Source organism: Kryptolebias marmoratus, linkage group LG19 (genome assembly GCF_001649575.2).
Source record: "Kryptolebias marmoratus isolate JLee-2015 linkage group LG19, ASM164957v2, whole genome shotgun sequence".
In the NCBI taxonomy this organism is placed as follows: Eukaryota; Metazoa; Chordata; class Actinopteri; order Cyprinodontiformes; family Rivulidae; genus Kryptolebias; species Kryptolebias marmoratus.
This window is the reverse complement of record NC_051448.1, coordinates 11,992,998-12,007,364: the sequence shown is the minus strand read 5'-3', so window position 1 is coordinate 12,007,364 and position 14,367 is coordinate 11,992,998. Positions and strand designations below refer to the sequence as shown.

General features: G+C 41.1%; 1 protein-coding gene across 1 annotated transcript in view; it reads right to left on the bottom strand.

Moving 5' to 3' along the window:
* xkr6b (XK, Kell blood group complex subunit-related family, member 6b) overlaps nt 1-11,193 on the bottom strand; it is a 60,595-nt gene extending 49,402 nt beyond the window's left edge. The window contains exon 1 of the mRNA XM_017427353.3: nt 10,610-11,193. Within this exon, the coding sequence (XP_017282842.1) occupies nt 10,610-11,193 (584 nt within the window). The remainder of the gene's footprint in view (nt 1-10,609) is intronic.
* Nucleotides 11,194-14,367: the final 3,174 nt, after the last annotated feature.

Sequence of the window (14,367 nt, the reverse complement as noted above, 5' to 3'; positions counted from 1 at the left end):
CCATTATTTATGAGCAGAGATTGTCTGTTTATCAAACTGACGCCCGGAGCGTCGGCCATGATTAGACTCAAACAACGATGGTCTTAACTGAACACTGCTGATGCAGATTTCAGAACACCTTCTCAGAATAAACCTTCAAAGAGGCAAAGAAGTGTCTGTATATATAAAAAAAAAACTCTCAGTGAAAAACAAGTTGTTGCGAAGTTCAAGGTCGCTCCCAGTTTTCTCGTGTGAGTTGCCGAAGTGCACAGTCCTGTCGCTTGAGTTTGGAATATGATAGATAGAATTTGTGTAACAGACTTCTTCTCAAAATGGTCACAGAGAAGTCGCAGATGTCTCAACCCACCTCAAGCCATCTGAATTTTGCTGGGGGCGTTTCTGACCCGTCTCAGCTAAATTTTGATACCTGCATGGGAGCTCTCCTCTGACAGAAAACATGTCCAGGTGTCCACAACAACCATTTTTTCCCCCTAAAAATGGTACAGCTTTTTAACTTGATATGTTTACTGGGTTCTGTTGTGAATAAAATACAAGCTCATGAGATTTGCAAATCGTTGCATTCTGTTTTTATTTACATTTTACACAACAGCCTAACTTTCCTGGCATTGGGGTTGTCATTCTAAACAAGTACAGAAGGTTCTATTTTGTTAGGAAGATATGAATTTTGGCACCAGTCTTGTTTTCCTGTCATTCATTCTATACTTTTTTTTCACCTGTCACAAGCAAGCAGGCATATTTTTTCACCTTGCATATTAGCTTTCTTGGTCTTTGAACGCTTCGTGTGTTGATTTCCAGTTGGAATCTGCAATAATATCATTTTTTGCTGCATTTTTAAAACTCTTCAGATTTTACAGTTAAAGTTCTCATCGCTCATATTGATTTGCTCTATTGTGTGCACTCTTTTCAACAGGGGCATAAAAGAGTAGCTGCGAGTCTAAAGGAATGGCATTTAGCGTGAGAGCAGAGCCGTGAATCCACAGGTCGACTCGTGAACTGAAGTGTAACGGTTTCCTGACGAAACGAGACGTCTTGTCAGAGCGTTAGGGAGCGGAAATGAGAACGGAATGTGAGCCATCTGAAAATGGGCTCTTTGGGGAGTAAAAAGACATGTGATATGGCGGGATGAAGGAGACAGGGGAGGGAGGAAGGAGGTTGTGATGGGGCAGGAGCCAGATGCTCCAGTTTCCTTGACAAAAATGGAGGTCAAGTGCAGCTTTCTGTGAAAACAGCACAAGGAGAGACCTGCAGAAATAAAGAAAAAGATGGAGAGGAGGGAGCAGGCATGATGACTTTAACTAGCGGTAAGGGACACAGTTTCAAGCAGACGGTATAGAGAGCTCCATCTTTCTAACTACAGCCAATAAGGAGAGGATAAGGCAGGACAGAGGAACACACAGCGTGGTGTCTGCATCTAAGACGGATGGAGGAGGATAACAGGCTTCATGAGCAGTCTAAGAACATTAATAGGTGTAAGCGATTGGGGTGGGAGGATAAAAATAAAAACATATGCTAACTTTGCAGGGGAAGACAGATGGTGATGCAGTGACTTGAGCTTATGAGGAGCACTAATGGATAGAGAGAGTACAGAGACGATCATCTCAAATAGTACATCTGGGAATGTAAGGCTTACCTTTTTTAAGAAAGAAGAGAGGCTTAAATATAAAACAGAAATGGAATAATAGTGTCACGGTGTGGTGAGAGCGTGGCGAACCCAATTCACAGACTCATTATAGAAGAACAAAAAGATTTATTTTTAAATAACAAACTGCAAACAAAAAGCTGACGTGGCAGCAAAACTAACTAAAACAAAAATCCAGGAGGTTAACAGAGGCGGGACAAGGCAAAGCAAAAACAGAGAAACCAGAGACCAGACTAAAATTAACACGAGCAAACAATGAATCGGCAGGGAGGTGGAGAGGAAGACCAAGTTTAAAAGCAGAGGGTGATGAGGAGAAGTGGGAACAGGTGTGTGATCAGAAGTGAAGACAGCTGGAGAATGGGTGTGACAGGAAACCAGAAAACTACTGAGCAGAGGACAGGTGGATGATGACAACAAACATGAACAGGAAAAACTAAACTGAAACAAGAACTCAAACCGAAACAAGACAATAATCAAAACAACAAACTGAAAACACCAAACTATGACAAATAGGCTGAGGGAAACTCCAGCTGAAAAATAGCTCTAGAATGTTTATATTTTAACTCATAACGAGTACCCTCTTAGCCCAGGTAATAGTAACAATAATTATATGCAGCAGGGTTATGTACACATCTTGCAAGATTGTAGAAAAAAACTGATATTTAAGTCTGTGTTTTTAAACCAGGATAGAAATAACAGATGGTTGCTAGGATTGAAGGTTGAACTAATGCAGCTGCTAGAACCGGCAAACAGAAGAAGGCACGTTAAACAAGCGAAAACCTTCAAAGTCAATGAATCCTACATCATCGTGAGCCAGTTTCCACCAGTGTGCAAGCTACAGCTGTAGAGTGGAGCGCAAATATGTGTACATACACAAAAGTAAACTGAAGAAATACTCTGATTCTGGAATCGTCTAGTCTAGCTTACAACTTCAGGAAAACATTATGCATCACAGGATCTTGGACCGGATCAAAGAAAGGGAAAACCGGATTCCTTCAAAAGATGTTCAGCCTTTAATTTTCCATCAATTGATTTATTATTGATTCATTTTAAAAATACATTTGCAGCTATTCTAGTATATACTGTATATGTATTCTGGACCTTTGCATCACTGAATTTTTATTGAAGACCACTGCCATTAGAGCAATTACAGAGTTCATTCCCAAGTCTCTCCGAAATTAGTGCAAAATTGTATATCCTGTTTTTGTTGTTTATGTAACAAATAAACAGGATATGTTAAGGTGTAATTTTGACAAGGTGTCTATTTCTAGAGATGGAGCAATATGAAACTGCTTATACAGATTAATATAATATATAAAGAGCTAATCTCCTACCTGCTCCCCTGAGGTCTAGTTTGGGTATGTTCACACGCTCAACATACATATATGTGACTCAGATTTGAAACCTTTCCTCCCATGCCATGTGGTTGATACGCCTACAAGTGTCTTTGCAGGCTCTGCTGATCAGGGAGGAGAGGCAGAAGTGAACATGACATATCAGGACCCTCAGGTTTTCATAACAAAAAGTTGTTTTGCTCAGGAGGCAGGCTTGAGGCAGAAAAATCATCATCATCATCACAGGCTTTTTATGCCCATTCATTGAGTTCAAGAGCTCCCTGCAGTAACAGAAAGGTGTTCCCGCCTGCAGAAATTGGATGAAATGAGCAAAACCTGTCAGCTGCTCATTTATTTAGGAATAGACTTCTATGTAGATGTGTTACTGAAACACAAACATGTTGACTTTTATGATGCGCCCCTCATCATTCATGTGGAACATCTGGATTCATAGCAAACCAAACCTTTTCTGTAAAATTCAATAAGCCAGCCTGAACCCTGGTGACACAAAAACCAAAACAGTAATTGAATCCCCCCCGCCCCAGATCCCCATCTCTCTCCCTCTCTCTGCTTCTTGAATTACAGAAGCCCATATTTATCTGCCATTTATAGCTTTCTGTCGCTTTACCCCCAGCAATGAAACGTTCCCAAGAAAGCCGTCTTCTCTTGCATTTTGATGTGCGCCTCCGTCACATAATTGGGGGTTTTCATGGAGAGCTAGCTTTAAAGGTTGGTTCCCTGTTATCTTCACTAATGAGAAAACGAGCAGAGATGCACTGGTACGCACCAGAGAAACACTGGAGTCTGTAAATAAGACTCACCAGGGTTGGATGTGTCACTTAATAAAAAATAAGTGTTTTCCATCTGAGCCAACGTGCTCTTTTCATCTTTTTTGCCCCCTAGGGATGAAAGAGTTATCTGCTATGATTCTTATTACACAAAACAATGTTGGCAAACAAGTTTTTTTCATAAAAGATGTTTTTATTAAGAATCATCCCTAATTTGCATATTCTGTCATCCATGAGAAAAGGCAGCGCAGGAAGATCGAGGCATCTATCAATCATTTTCTGCCTTCCATAAATACTTCAGCAGCTCCACTGAGAACAAGAAGTTTCCTCATTTTAAGCACAATTATGCTGATTGTCACTGTTTCATACAAGCCTCATCTTTTCCTTCTTTCACCCCCACAGCTGTAATGTTTTTTTTTTCCTACCCTCCCTTAACACGGCAGCTGCTTGCATTGTATCGTCTCAATGCCTTGCTTTACTGCGTCAAAGAAGAAAAAAAAAAATTGCTTTTTTGGCAAACACAAGCTGCCCAGCCAGCCAAGAGAGGCTTTCGTTAACTCCTTCACAGTCTGTAATAATATTTACCAGGCAAGAAAACAGAGGCAGATGTCAACCATGAGGCAACTTTTTTTTTTCCTCATGTTGCTCGGCAGAGAGCCTGTTCTTATGCTGGATTAAAGCGTAATCCGACCAACCAGACTTGTGACATTTAAATGTTTTGTACTGAAACACAGGAATTCCCGTCTTCTCTGGTTTTTGTTGAATTCCTGAAAAGCCAACATGCACATTTCGCATCTATAAGTTATGACTACTTCAGTGTGTACTAGTCTGGTAAGAAATATAAATTCATATGTCTTTAAAAATAATAACAGTGTAGTTTTGACAGAAACATTTTGTGTTTTTGTACTTAATAAAAGCCACAGTCTGGTTCTCAGGGACACAATCAAACATACTGAAAAGGACAGACACCATTCTCCATGAGCCAAAATGAAACCAACCAACCGCCTCAATTAAATCTGATGAACACAGTAAATCAAATCAAACACACTCACTTCAGTAACACAACCCTGATGAGCTGATACACAGTCAAGAATTGAGTCTTTTAGCCTTTTACCAAACAACACAATGTCCATGCAGCTACACCATTATACCATCATTATTGCCCACTGCCATGAAATGCAAGTGATAATGTAATTGCCTGTGTCTGTGCATGTGCTCATTTGTCTGTTAGTTACAAAACCCAAAAGCTCCCTTCTCCTGAATGAGTTAAACATTTCGATATATGGATGGCTAATATAGTACAAAGTATGCAGAAGTAGTTAGACTGCAAAAAAATGTATGAAAATAAAAAACAGCAGGAAAACAATATTGTGAATGCTGAATCACTTAGTTATGATTGTAATCTAATCATGATAATTGAAGACAGTGAGAAAATGTACTAAAACGTATCAATTTTTTCAGCACTGGACAGCTCCCATTTTAGTTCCTATTTGGTCATTTTAACAGAAACAACTCACAAATCTTTTAAATATCTCAACAAGCATCTACTGTCTATCAGATCACCTTTCAAACATAAGTTGTAACTAAAACCTTTACAAAAACTGGGAAAAATCAGGTACATCACTGATCATTGTCAATAACTTCAACTATAGGTTTTTAAATGCACCAACTTTAATAGGACCCTAATCATTTAATATTGGCGTTTTAAAATGTTTAAAGGTAGTTTGACCATATAACCATCAGGAGTCATTCTGGCCTTTAAATTTCCAGGGCTGGACAGATCAGATCAGTCCTGTTGGGAATTCCTTATAACACAGAGATTCCAAATCTTCCCACATGGATTTCTGCAGAGGGGGGAGCATGTGGGGAGGAGATGGATGCAGTTCTCTCTCAGTGAGGAGCTAATTTGGGCTTACACTGATTAAACTGTCCATCGTAGCACCAGGAGACCTCTGTGTACGTCTGATCCACCGTGCGCCTGAGCAGAATCTCGAACACCATCAGCAGAGTCGGCTGACTCACAGAGAGAGGTGGGGACAAAAAAGAGCCGCGGTAACCGGTGACATAGTGGGATTACAGATGGGATTCTGTCAACAATTAAGGAGATAATTGCAACACAAGCACAGCGTTTCTGCCATCAGCTTGGTCCTCAGGTGCACAGATGAGGAGAAAAGTAGCTAATTGAATGTAGACTTTAAAAAAATAGGAATGACTAATGAGACATGATGAGGAAGCGTTTTTGACTCCTGTCAGCACTTCAGCTTGTTTTGTCTATTAATGAAGGCAAAAAAGAATCACAAACTGAAGCTCTAAGATTTTTTAACTTTTACTCCTCATAACATGAGCAAATACATGGTTTAGAAACTTCTAATTAAATCTAAACAAACAACTAAAAATAATAATAAAAAACAGCATTCTGATTATTATAAAATATTGTCAGGATGGCCTGTCAGTACCTAATAATCTCCATATTAACGGTCGGTTATCCCTGTGGCTCTTGCAGGTCGTGAACTGCAGTTAAACTGACAAGAGCAGCTTTTGACCCTCAGCTCCACACCAGCGGAGAGGCAGATCATGTCCGACGAGAGGAAGTGATCTGACAAGAATCCCAGCTGCCGGCTCTGTGCTGTCACAACAGCTACACAAACACGCTGGCTTTGTGTTCGTCGCTCAAGCGTCTTCTTTTATGATCATGAAATGCGGGCAACAATGTAACTGCCTGTGTCTTTCTGTTAGCAAAATATCTCACAAACCAATGGTCGGGTTCTAATGAAACCCAAAAAGTTATCATTGGATGTGCATCTTTAACTGACTAACTTCTGCAGTCAATCCCAGTCAAGATGGCTGCCACGGCTGACCAACCTTAGAAAACTCAAATATGGCTGTAATTCTGCCAGTTTTACAGATATTGAGATAGAATTTGGTGTGTTAGTAGCTGACATTCATCCCCAACACATACTCAGAATGCTAACAGATTGAATGAGATCTTTGTCTGAAAATTTGGCACCAAAAATAAAATCAACGTGCTTCTCACATTGCACTTTAGACTAACTTTATGTCCTGTTTGTATGAAGCTGAAATTATTTAAAAGTTGTTAGAAGTACAAACTTTGCTATCTGACTTGTGTGTGTCTGGGAACAGGTAACCAGTTGTATTGAAGTTTCTAAATAGATTATCTAGGATTTTTTGTTTTTTTGTTTCAGCTGTTGTGCCAAAAAAGCTGCAAATGGAAGCCTCACATCCCAAAAAAGGTACTTCAGTTTATTTTCTGCTGTTGCTGTAAAATAATAAAATGTTCTTTTATTCTTAAACTGCAATTACCCCAGCCCCCTACCCCCCATCACATTTGTTGTACCATTTTTTTTTTGTTTGTAAAATTCACACAGTTAAGGAAAAAACAAACCGCAGATGCATCGTGGGTGTTTCCTGTCCATCAATTCGTTGTCCAAACAAGTAGATCAGTTCAAGCACCAAAGATGTTTTGTTGCTTCCTGCTGCTAATTATCTTTCTTTGGAATAAACAAACAAACAAACAAACATACTTGCTGGTCCTATACTTGTGTACCTATTTAAAAATATGGTTTTACCTGAATCACATGAACTGAAATATAGACGAAAGCTTAAATAACCTACAAATTCCCCTTTTAAACAAAAACATGAAGCATTTCAAATGTAAACCTTTAGGATATGCTTGATATAAAAAATACAAAATGATGGAAAATAAATCTTTTACAATGTGCCTTTATGTCTGAATGCATTCTGGCATCACAGGGAAGGAAGAAATGTCTTGTCAGGTAAAAATCTATTGAAAAATAAATACAGAATTTAAAGTGATAGTTCAGTTTTTTCCAAAGCAGGGGTTCTGTAGAAAGTTCATGAAGAATTAATTTCTTACATGTTGTAGATATGACCTCAGTTTGGACAAATGGAGTTTAATTCTGACCAAACTGACAAGCTAACGGTTAATCCAAGCACAGCCAAAACCAAAGTGGATTGCTGCTGTCTGAAAACTAATCTCCCAGATTTGAGTGTGGTTCATGCAAATGCTGTTTTAGAAGCTTTTACACTGCTGTCAGTTTCACATTACACAGTTAATTACATAGAGCTCTTTGTTTATCTGCAAACATAAATAGTAGCAGCACTTCTAGTGCAATTTGATGCTCTTCTTGCAGGATTATTACCATTTATGAGGAATAATAATAATAATAATAATAATAACAATAATAATAATAATGTAAAAATGACAGTCATGTAAAAGTTTGTAGAATAGCATTTGAATGAACTGTAATAAACTGTTTAAAAACAAAGAAAGCAAACGAGCACTACTCTTAGATGCTGCTTTATGATTTAGGGCCATCTCTTATTTCTTGTTTTTGCTTAAAATCAACCATGTCCACATGGTTGAGATGAGGGTTTCTGGTGAAATGAAAAGGCTTCAGGTACAGAGACTTGTGCTGCTGCTCATCCTGCTAGCCGGGGATTTTCATATTCCCTCGTTTTCACTGGTCTAACGGATCAAAGTGTAGGGGGATGCATGCATTCTGATAGTAAAGCTGTAAAGCTTATTTCCCCTTTATAGCCCTTTCAAAATATACTACAATGACAAACACAACACTGAGAATGCTTTGAGTTGATTTTCTTCTTTTTCTTAGGAGTCATGTAAAAAAAAGCATCGTTAAGAAATAACTTAGTGTGTTAAAAGAGAAAAGATGGTTGTGACAGTCGCATTATTTCTTCAAATTTGCATAATTACACTTCAGATATTCAAAAATCACTGCCGAACCACTGTAGATAGCTCACTAATGAACCTCAGTTTGGAAAAATACAGTTAAAGTCTGATCGGATTGACAAGCTAACAACTGTCTGAGTGGAGCTAAGACTAAAGTGATGTTTGCAGCAGCAGCTAGCTGTAGCAATTCCGGTGCATCCTGAGACACTTCCTGCAGGAACCTCATATTATTTCAGCAGAACTAGCTGAAATAATATGAGGTCACTAGCTGTTCTTTACATCTTTTGTTTTAGCTTTTTTTTAAATGAATTGCTATAAAGATTTTGGTCTTGGGCATGCTTGTTTTAACCATTATCTTAGTTTAGTCAGAATAAACTCTGTTTCTAGTGAGGTCATTTAAAGAACCATTTATAACAAGTAAGATATTCATTATTTATTACGTTTTCTGGAGAGCCCCAAATCAAAAGAGCAAAACTATCTCTTCAAGTGAATTTCTGTCCATTTTTTCCAAAACTTGGTTAAAAATGGGATCATAAATTATACTAAACCACACAGTCAGGCTATGTGACATGACCAAGGTGACACAACTACAAATGTCCCCTTGCACTGGTGCATCCTTGTGCAACAGAACTCAGCCTGATAACATCTATAACCTCTGACTTTACGTGTCAGCCATTACAACCACCAGCAGAAGCTGTGTTTTTAACTGGGGCGCCAGTTAACAGTCCTCTCTCCTTTGTGTTCTCCCCACTGCAAATATGAGCTTAAAGAGCAATCGAACCACACTGGAGTAAATAAACTTGAGGAAATACAGCTGCAGCTGATCAATATAGCAGGACTTGGAGAATCAAGCAGATGAGAAATGCTCAGAGGACTCTCTCCGTCCGGGAAAACCCATCTCCTCCTGCACCAACAGGCTCTAAATTTATCTCCAATGCAGGAGAGGAAAGGCTTTTTTTTAAGCACGTTAAAATGAGGTATTTAAAACACACACACACACACACAAAACACACAAAACTGTAGAGGGGGGAAAGTAGTGAGCTAAAGAGAAAATAGAAAATTACTGCCTGTGGCATTTTTCCCCCCACCATCCAAAAGGTCAGTGAGTTTGAGTTTTACTCCTGGACTCAGCGTGTGAATCATTTCAGCCCCTGTGGCACAAATGTTCTCATGCATCAGACAGAAAAAACACACACAAGCATTATATGAAAGCCATTTGTCTGAAGAGGTGCACATGACTGCTGCTGCTGCAACGAATCAGTGATCAATCTCTCTTATCTGCTGCACACCATCCTTTTAATGTGGACACAAAAAAAAGAGACAGGATGAAATTATCTGACCCTTTCCGCTGGTTCTCACATTCAGCTGCAGCTTTTTTTTTTTCACCCCCTCCATGCTGGCAGCCCCTTCGGGACAGCCTTCATGCGTTACTTTTTTTTTCATTAAATGCCAGCCACTGCGTCTGGCTGCACCAAAAAAAGAAAAAACACACAACTGGCTCCTCTGATCAGAGGGAGATGATCTCCGTGCGCCACAGACGCTCACATTTTACTACAGATTTACGCGCAGACTCGTGCAGCTCGAGCCCAACCTATGTGTTTGTTTGGAATATTTATTCATATATAGGCTATATATAAATAGGCAGCAGTGGATAAATAAATAAATAAAAATAGCCGTCGCAGAGGAATCGATGACATCATGTCTCTGTGTGTGTGGTGGTGGTGGTAAGGTGGGGGGAGAGGATGGGGGGGAATAAAAGATGTAGTTTTGCGAGCCGTGAAAACAGATGCTCGTCTGGCCTCCTTGGTTTGCTGCGGGAGAGAGTGAGGAGGGTGAAACGAGGCGACTCAACGCACACACACACACACACACACACACACCTACACCTCCATACATAACACACAGAAGCTTTCGGCTGCTACCCCCCCTCTTTGGACAAATATTCCCTCCCCACACTCAAGCGCAATGGCGCACTCGCTGCGCTGAAAACAACCACATCGGCGCCGTCCAGATGTGGACGCATCTGGCTACAGAAAGGAAACGCAGACAACGCTGAGGAGCGCAGACGAGAATCGGGTGAAATCGGGTGAAGAGGAGGTCGGAGCTGAAAGTTTCTCACCTCCACACTTGTCCCATCTGAAAGACGTGTATGACGATCTGCCAGAGCCAGACGGACAGGCGGCAGCACCTGTCCCTCTGCAAAGTGGCCGTGGCCCTGCGGCCGCTGCTCAGCCCCTCCACGGAGCCCAGTCCGCCCCCCGTGTAATCCTGCACGAACCACCTGAAGCTCAGGATCTGCACCAGGACCGAGGGCACCAGCACGAAGAACAGGGTCAGGCCCGACCACAGGAAGTTCCGCTGGCGGTAGTAGTCGGCGGCCAGCCACAAGTCGGTGCCCACGTCCCAGAAGAAGACCAGCAGCGCCAGGACGATCCACAGGCAGTCCAGCCAGAGGCGCTCCTCTTGCGGCGGCGGCGGCGGCGCTCGCCCCGCGTCTCTCCCCTTCCCCTTCCCCTTCCTCCGGAGGTAGTGCAGGCACGCGCTCCGGCAGCCCCAGTAGCACGACGAGGTGTTGCAGCAGTGGCAGATGTGGAAGGAGCTGCCGTCCCGCGCGTCCTCCTCCCCGGTCCCCACCACCTCGTCCAGGTTGTGCAGCTGGGCGAAACCGGTGACGACCCCGCGACCATCGGATTTCGCTGCCATCTTTCCCTCTCTGGTGTTCCCACCTCCTCCGGCTTCCGGGGCTCGTGACGACACTTCCCTGACACCTGTTTTGCACCCCAAATGTTGGAGCCATCTATCTCTCAGAAGCGGGGTGTCAGCGCGGAGCCGACTCTGTCCCCAAACGGCGCAGCGGCGTCACCGCAGACGCAGCGCATCTTTCCTGTCCCCCCCCCCTCCTCTTCCTCCTCCTCTCCTCTCCCCACTACTCCACTGCGGATCTGATCCCAGCTGCTCACAGCAAAAATCTGTACAATCAAACTATTTCACGTGTAAGTCATGCATCCAGCTGTGATCCAACTCTTATTTTTCCACCTTTGTATCCCAGTCCTCGCTGTTCCGCTGGATCCCCCTCTCTGCTGCTCTACTCCAGCTGCGAGCTGACTGCCATGAACAGACCGTCAGTCCCTCCGCTGTCCCACGCCGACGTAATTTATCCCCCCCTTTCACTCTACCTCTCCCCCTCCTTTCCTCACACTCTCACACGCTCCATCTCTATATACCACCCATGTTTGGTTGCCATCTAGTGTCTCCTTTGTGGCTCTCAAACACTGAAGAAAAGATATGTTTAGTCACTAAAACCTAACCTTCATGGAGTTTTTATTCACCTCTAATTTATTTACATTTTCCTTTCAAGGAGTCACGCTTTCTTGTACCCTTTTAAAATTGTCTTCATCAATAGTTCTACAAGCTTTTCTGACTTTTTACTCTGGACTTTGGATTCGTTTTACTCATTTTTTTGTCAATTTCCTGTACCACTTTTCTCATATTTTTAAGCACACATCAGCATGTGTGCTTAAAAATATGAGAAAAGTGGACAAATGTTTTGGTTTTTATTTATTTATTTATTTATTTATTTATTTTTTTTTGGGGGGGGGGGTATGAGGCACTGTTTATACCTAGTACGAACAAGTGGTCAGCTCTGATTGAAAGCATTCACACCTGGAAGTCAAATGCAAACTCTTAATCATTTTTACGGTCTGTAGTTTCCAGCTCTGTATGCAGATGCACACATGTCCCCACAGAGGGCTGACAGTGGGCAACTGACAGGACATCAACAGGTCTGCTGATATCTGTTTACTTAACATTAACACGATTCAGATCCATCTGAATCACATTTTTGTAAAGTTGTTTTATTTTATGAGAACGTAACAACATCTCTATGTTTAAAGCCACAATAGTTGTCACAATATGTGATTTTTCATTCTTTTTTTATTTTATTTTTTGTACATGTGTATCATCTATGATAGAAATAACCACTAATTATGTGTTATCTGTTGGACTTAATGTAACAACAACAACATAAATGACAAAATAGCAACAAACCTGGTCATATGCAGTTTTTTTACACTTCATAATGCAGGAGCTGACAAAAATATACTCAGACGCATGTACATTTTTTTTCTCTCTCTCTTTCTTTTATGGGGATTTTCTTCTGCTGAGTTTCATTCAAACATTTGCTGAGAACTGTGTCCCTTGTGAGTTGACCACAAGCTCCACGTCTGTGATTAGACTGAGCCCACTGAGCTGCCACGCAGGGTCACATCCAGCAGACTGATTGGTTCCTTCCCGCCTCAGCCCTGCTGCTGCTCGCCTCTGCTCGGGCTGATTTGATGGGAGCTGTCCAGTGCTGAACCCTGACAGCTCTCCCTGTCTCACTGAGAATACTCATTTAAAAAAAGGCTTCTCCTAAACTCTTTATTTTTTAAACTGAACTTTCAGCTATCAGTATTTATCCAATGCAGCGTTCACGCAGTGGAGCTGTATGTGATTCAAATCCTTAGTAAGAGCAATCTCAGTATATTCAATCATACCATTTACCAAATATAAAAATATTGCATTTAGAGCCAAGGTTGTCTTTTGTTTCACATGTTCCTGTTAAACAAGCTGAGCAACTTAGAGATATTTAGAATTTATTTATTTGTAGTCGTGTTTGGGAGCTGTTGCCATTTACAGAAGACATATTTTGGGAGAGTAGCTCTGACCAAATGTGTATGTTTTTGTTCAAGAACAAATAATACAAACTGCTCCCCCTCAGAGCCTAGCATTCATTTAAAGACTTTTCCTGTGATCTGTGATTTCCATAAATAGAAAATCAGATAAGAAGATGGAGGGAGTAGAATAAAGGTAATGTTGTTCATTGTGTAAATTTTCTCTTTGTGATGCTTCACTCCTCTTATTCTTCCAAGAAAATAGTGCTCTTGAGTTCATCTGGATCGAAATAAATCAGCCATTTATTGAACTTTCAGCCACTTGCCATGTGAATGGGTGCTTGGTGGGATGTTTGGTTTTGTCTTCATCAATAGCAGGTGGTTCAGCATCAAGGCCTTCAGGTGACTGGGATCATCCAAGAGTTTTATTACAGGTCTATCATTGATTATACGTTCCACCTCACACAAAAACATTTGCAGTCCTTCTTCCTCCAGTACTTGTTGTTTCAATGGAGAAGTTACAACCTTTTGATGGCTCTTATTTTACCTTCACAGTGAGACAATGCAGGTGTCTATTCTCTTTTCAGCATCCCATCTGGGATTTAATGCTGGTCCAGGATTTGCAATGCTCTCAATCTCACTAAAATTGGTGCCATTGTCAGAACAAATAACTAATTGTCCCCTTCTGCTCTGAAAGTGGTGAATAGCATTTAGACTTGAGCTTATATCAAGGGTACATGCTAACACTGGGTGTTCTGCTCCAACATGTATTTTTGCCTTGAGTATGATGTTAAATGGACCAAAAGCATCCCATATTGCAGTGAACCGCAGCTTGTCCAGAAAAATCAAACTTCTGCATGAGTTCCAAGTTACAGATGAGACTTTGAATTGCTGAGCAGGCTTTTGGTTTCCTAAATCTTAGGAAATCTTCCAAGAAAATATAGCTTTCACCTCAGTGTCCATTTTTTGCCCCAGAAAAATGACCAAGAACTGGCTTGAAAATCCAATCATATTTGTGCGAGATGGCTGCTTAGCTGACTTAACTTAAGAACGCCAGCACTCTTTCTTTCCATTACCATTTATATCTTGTGGGGCTTTTATTTCTGCTTTTCATATTTGCTTTTGACAGAGTCAAATTAACTCCATTACTTTAGCTCAGCTTGTATATGAGCAGGTTGTTTGTCTTGTTTGTCTCTATGTGTCCCTGTGATGCACTTGCAACCTG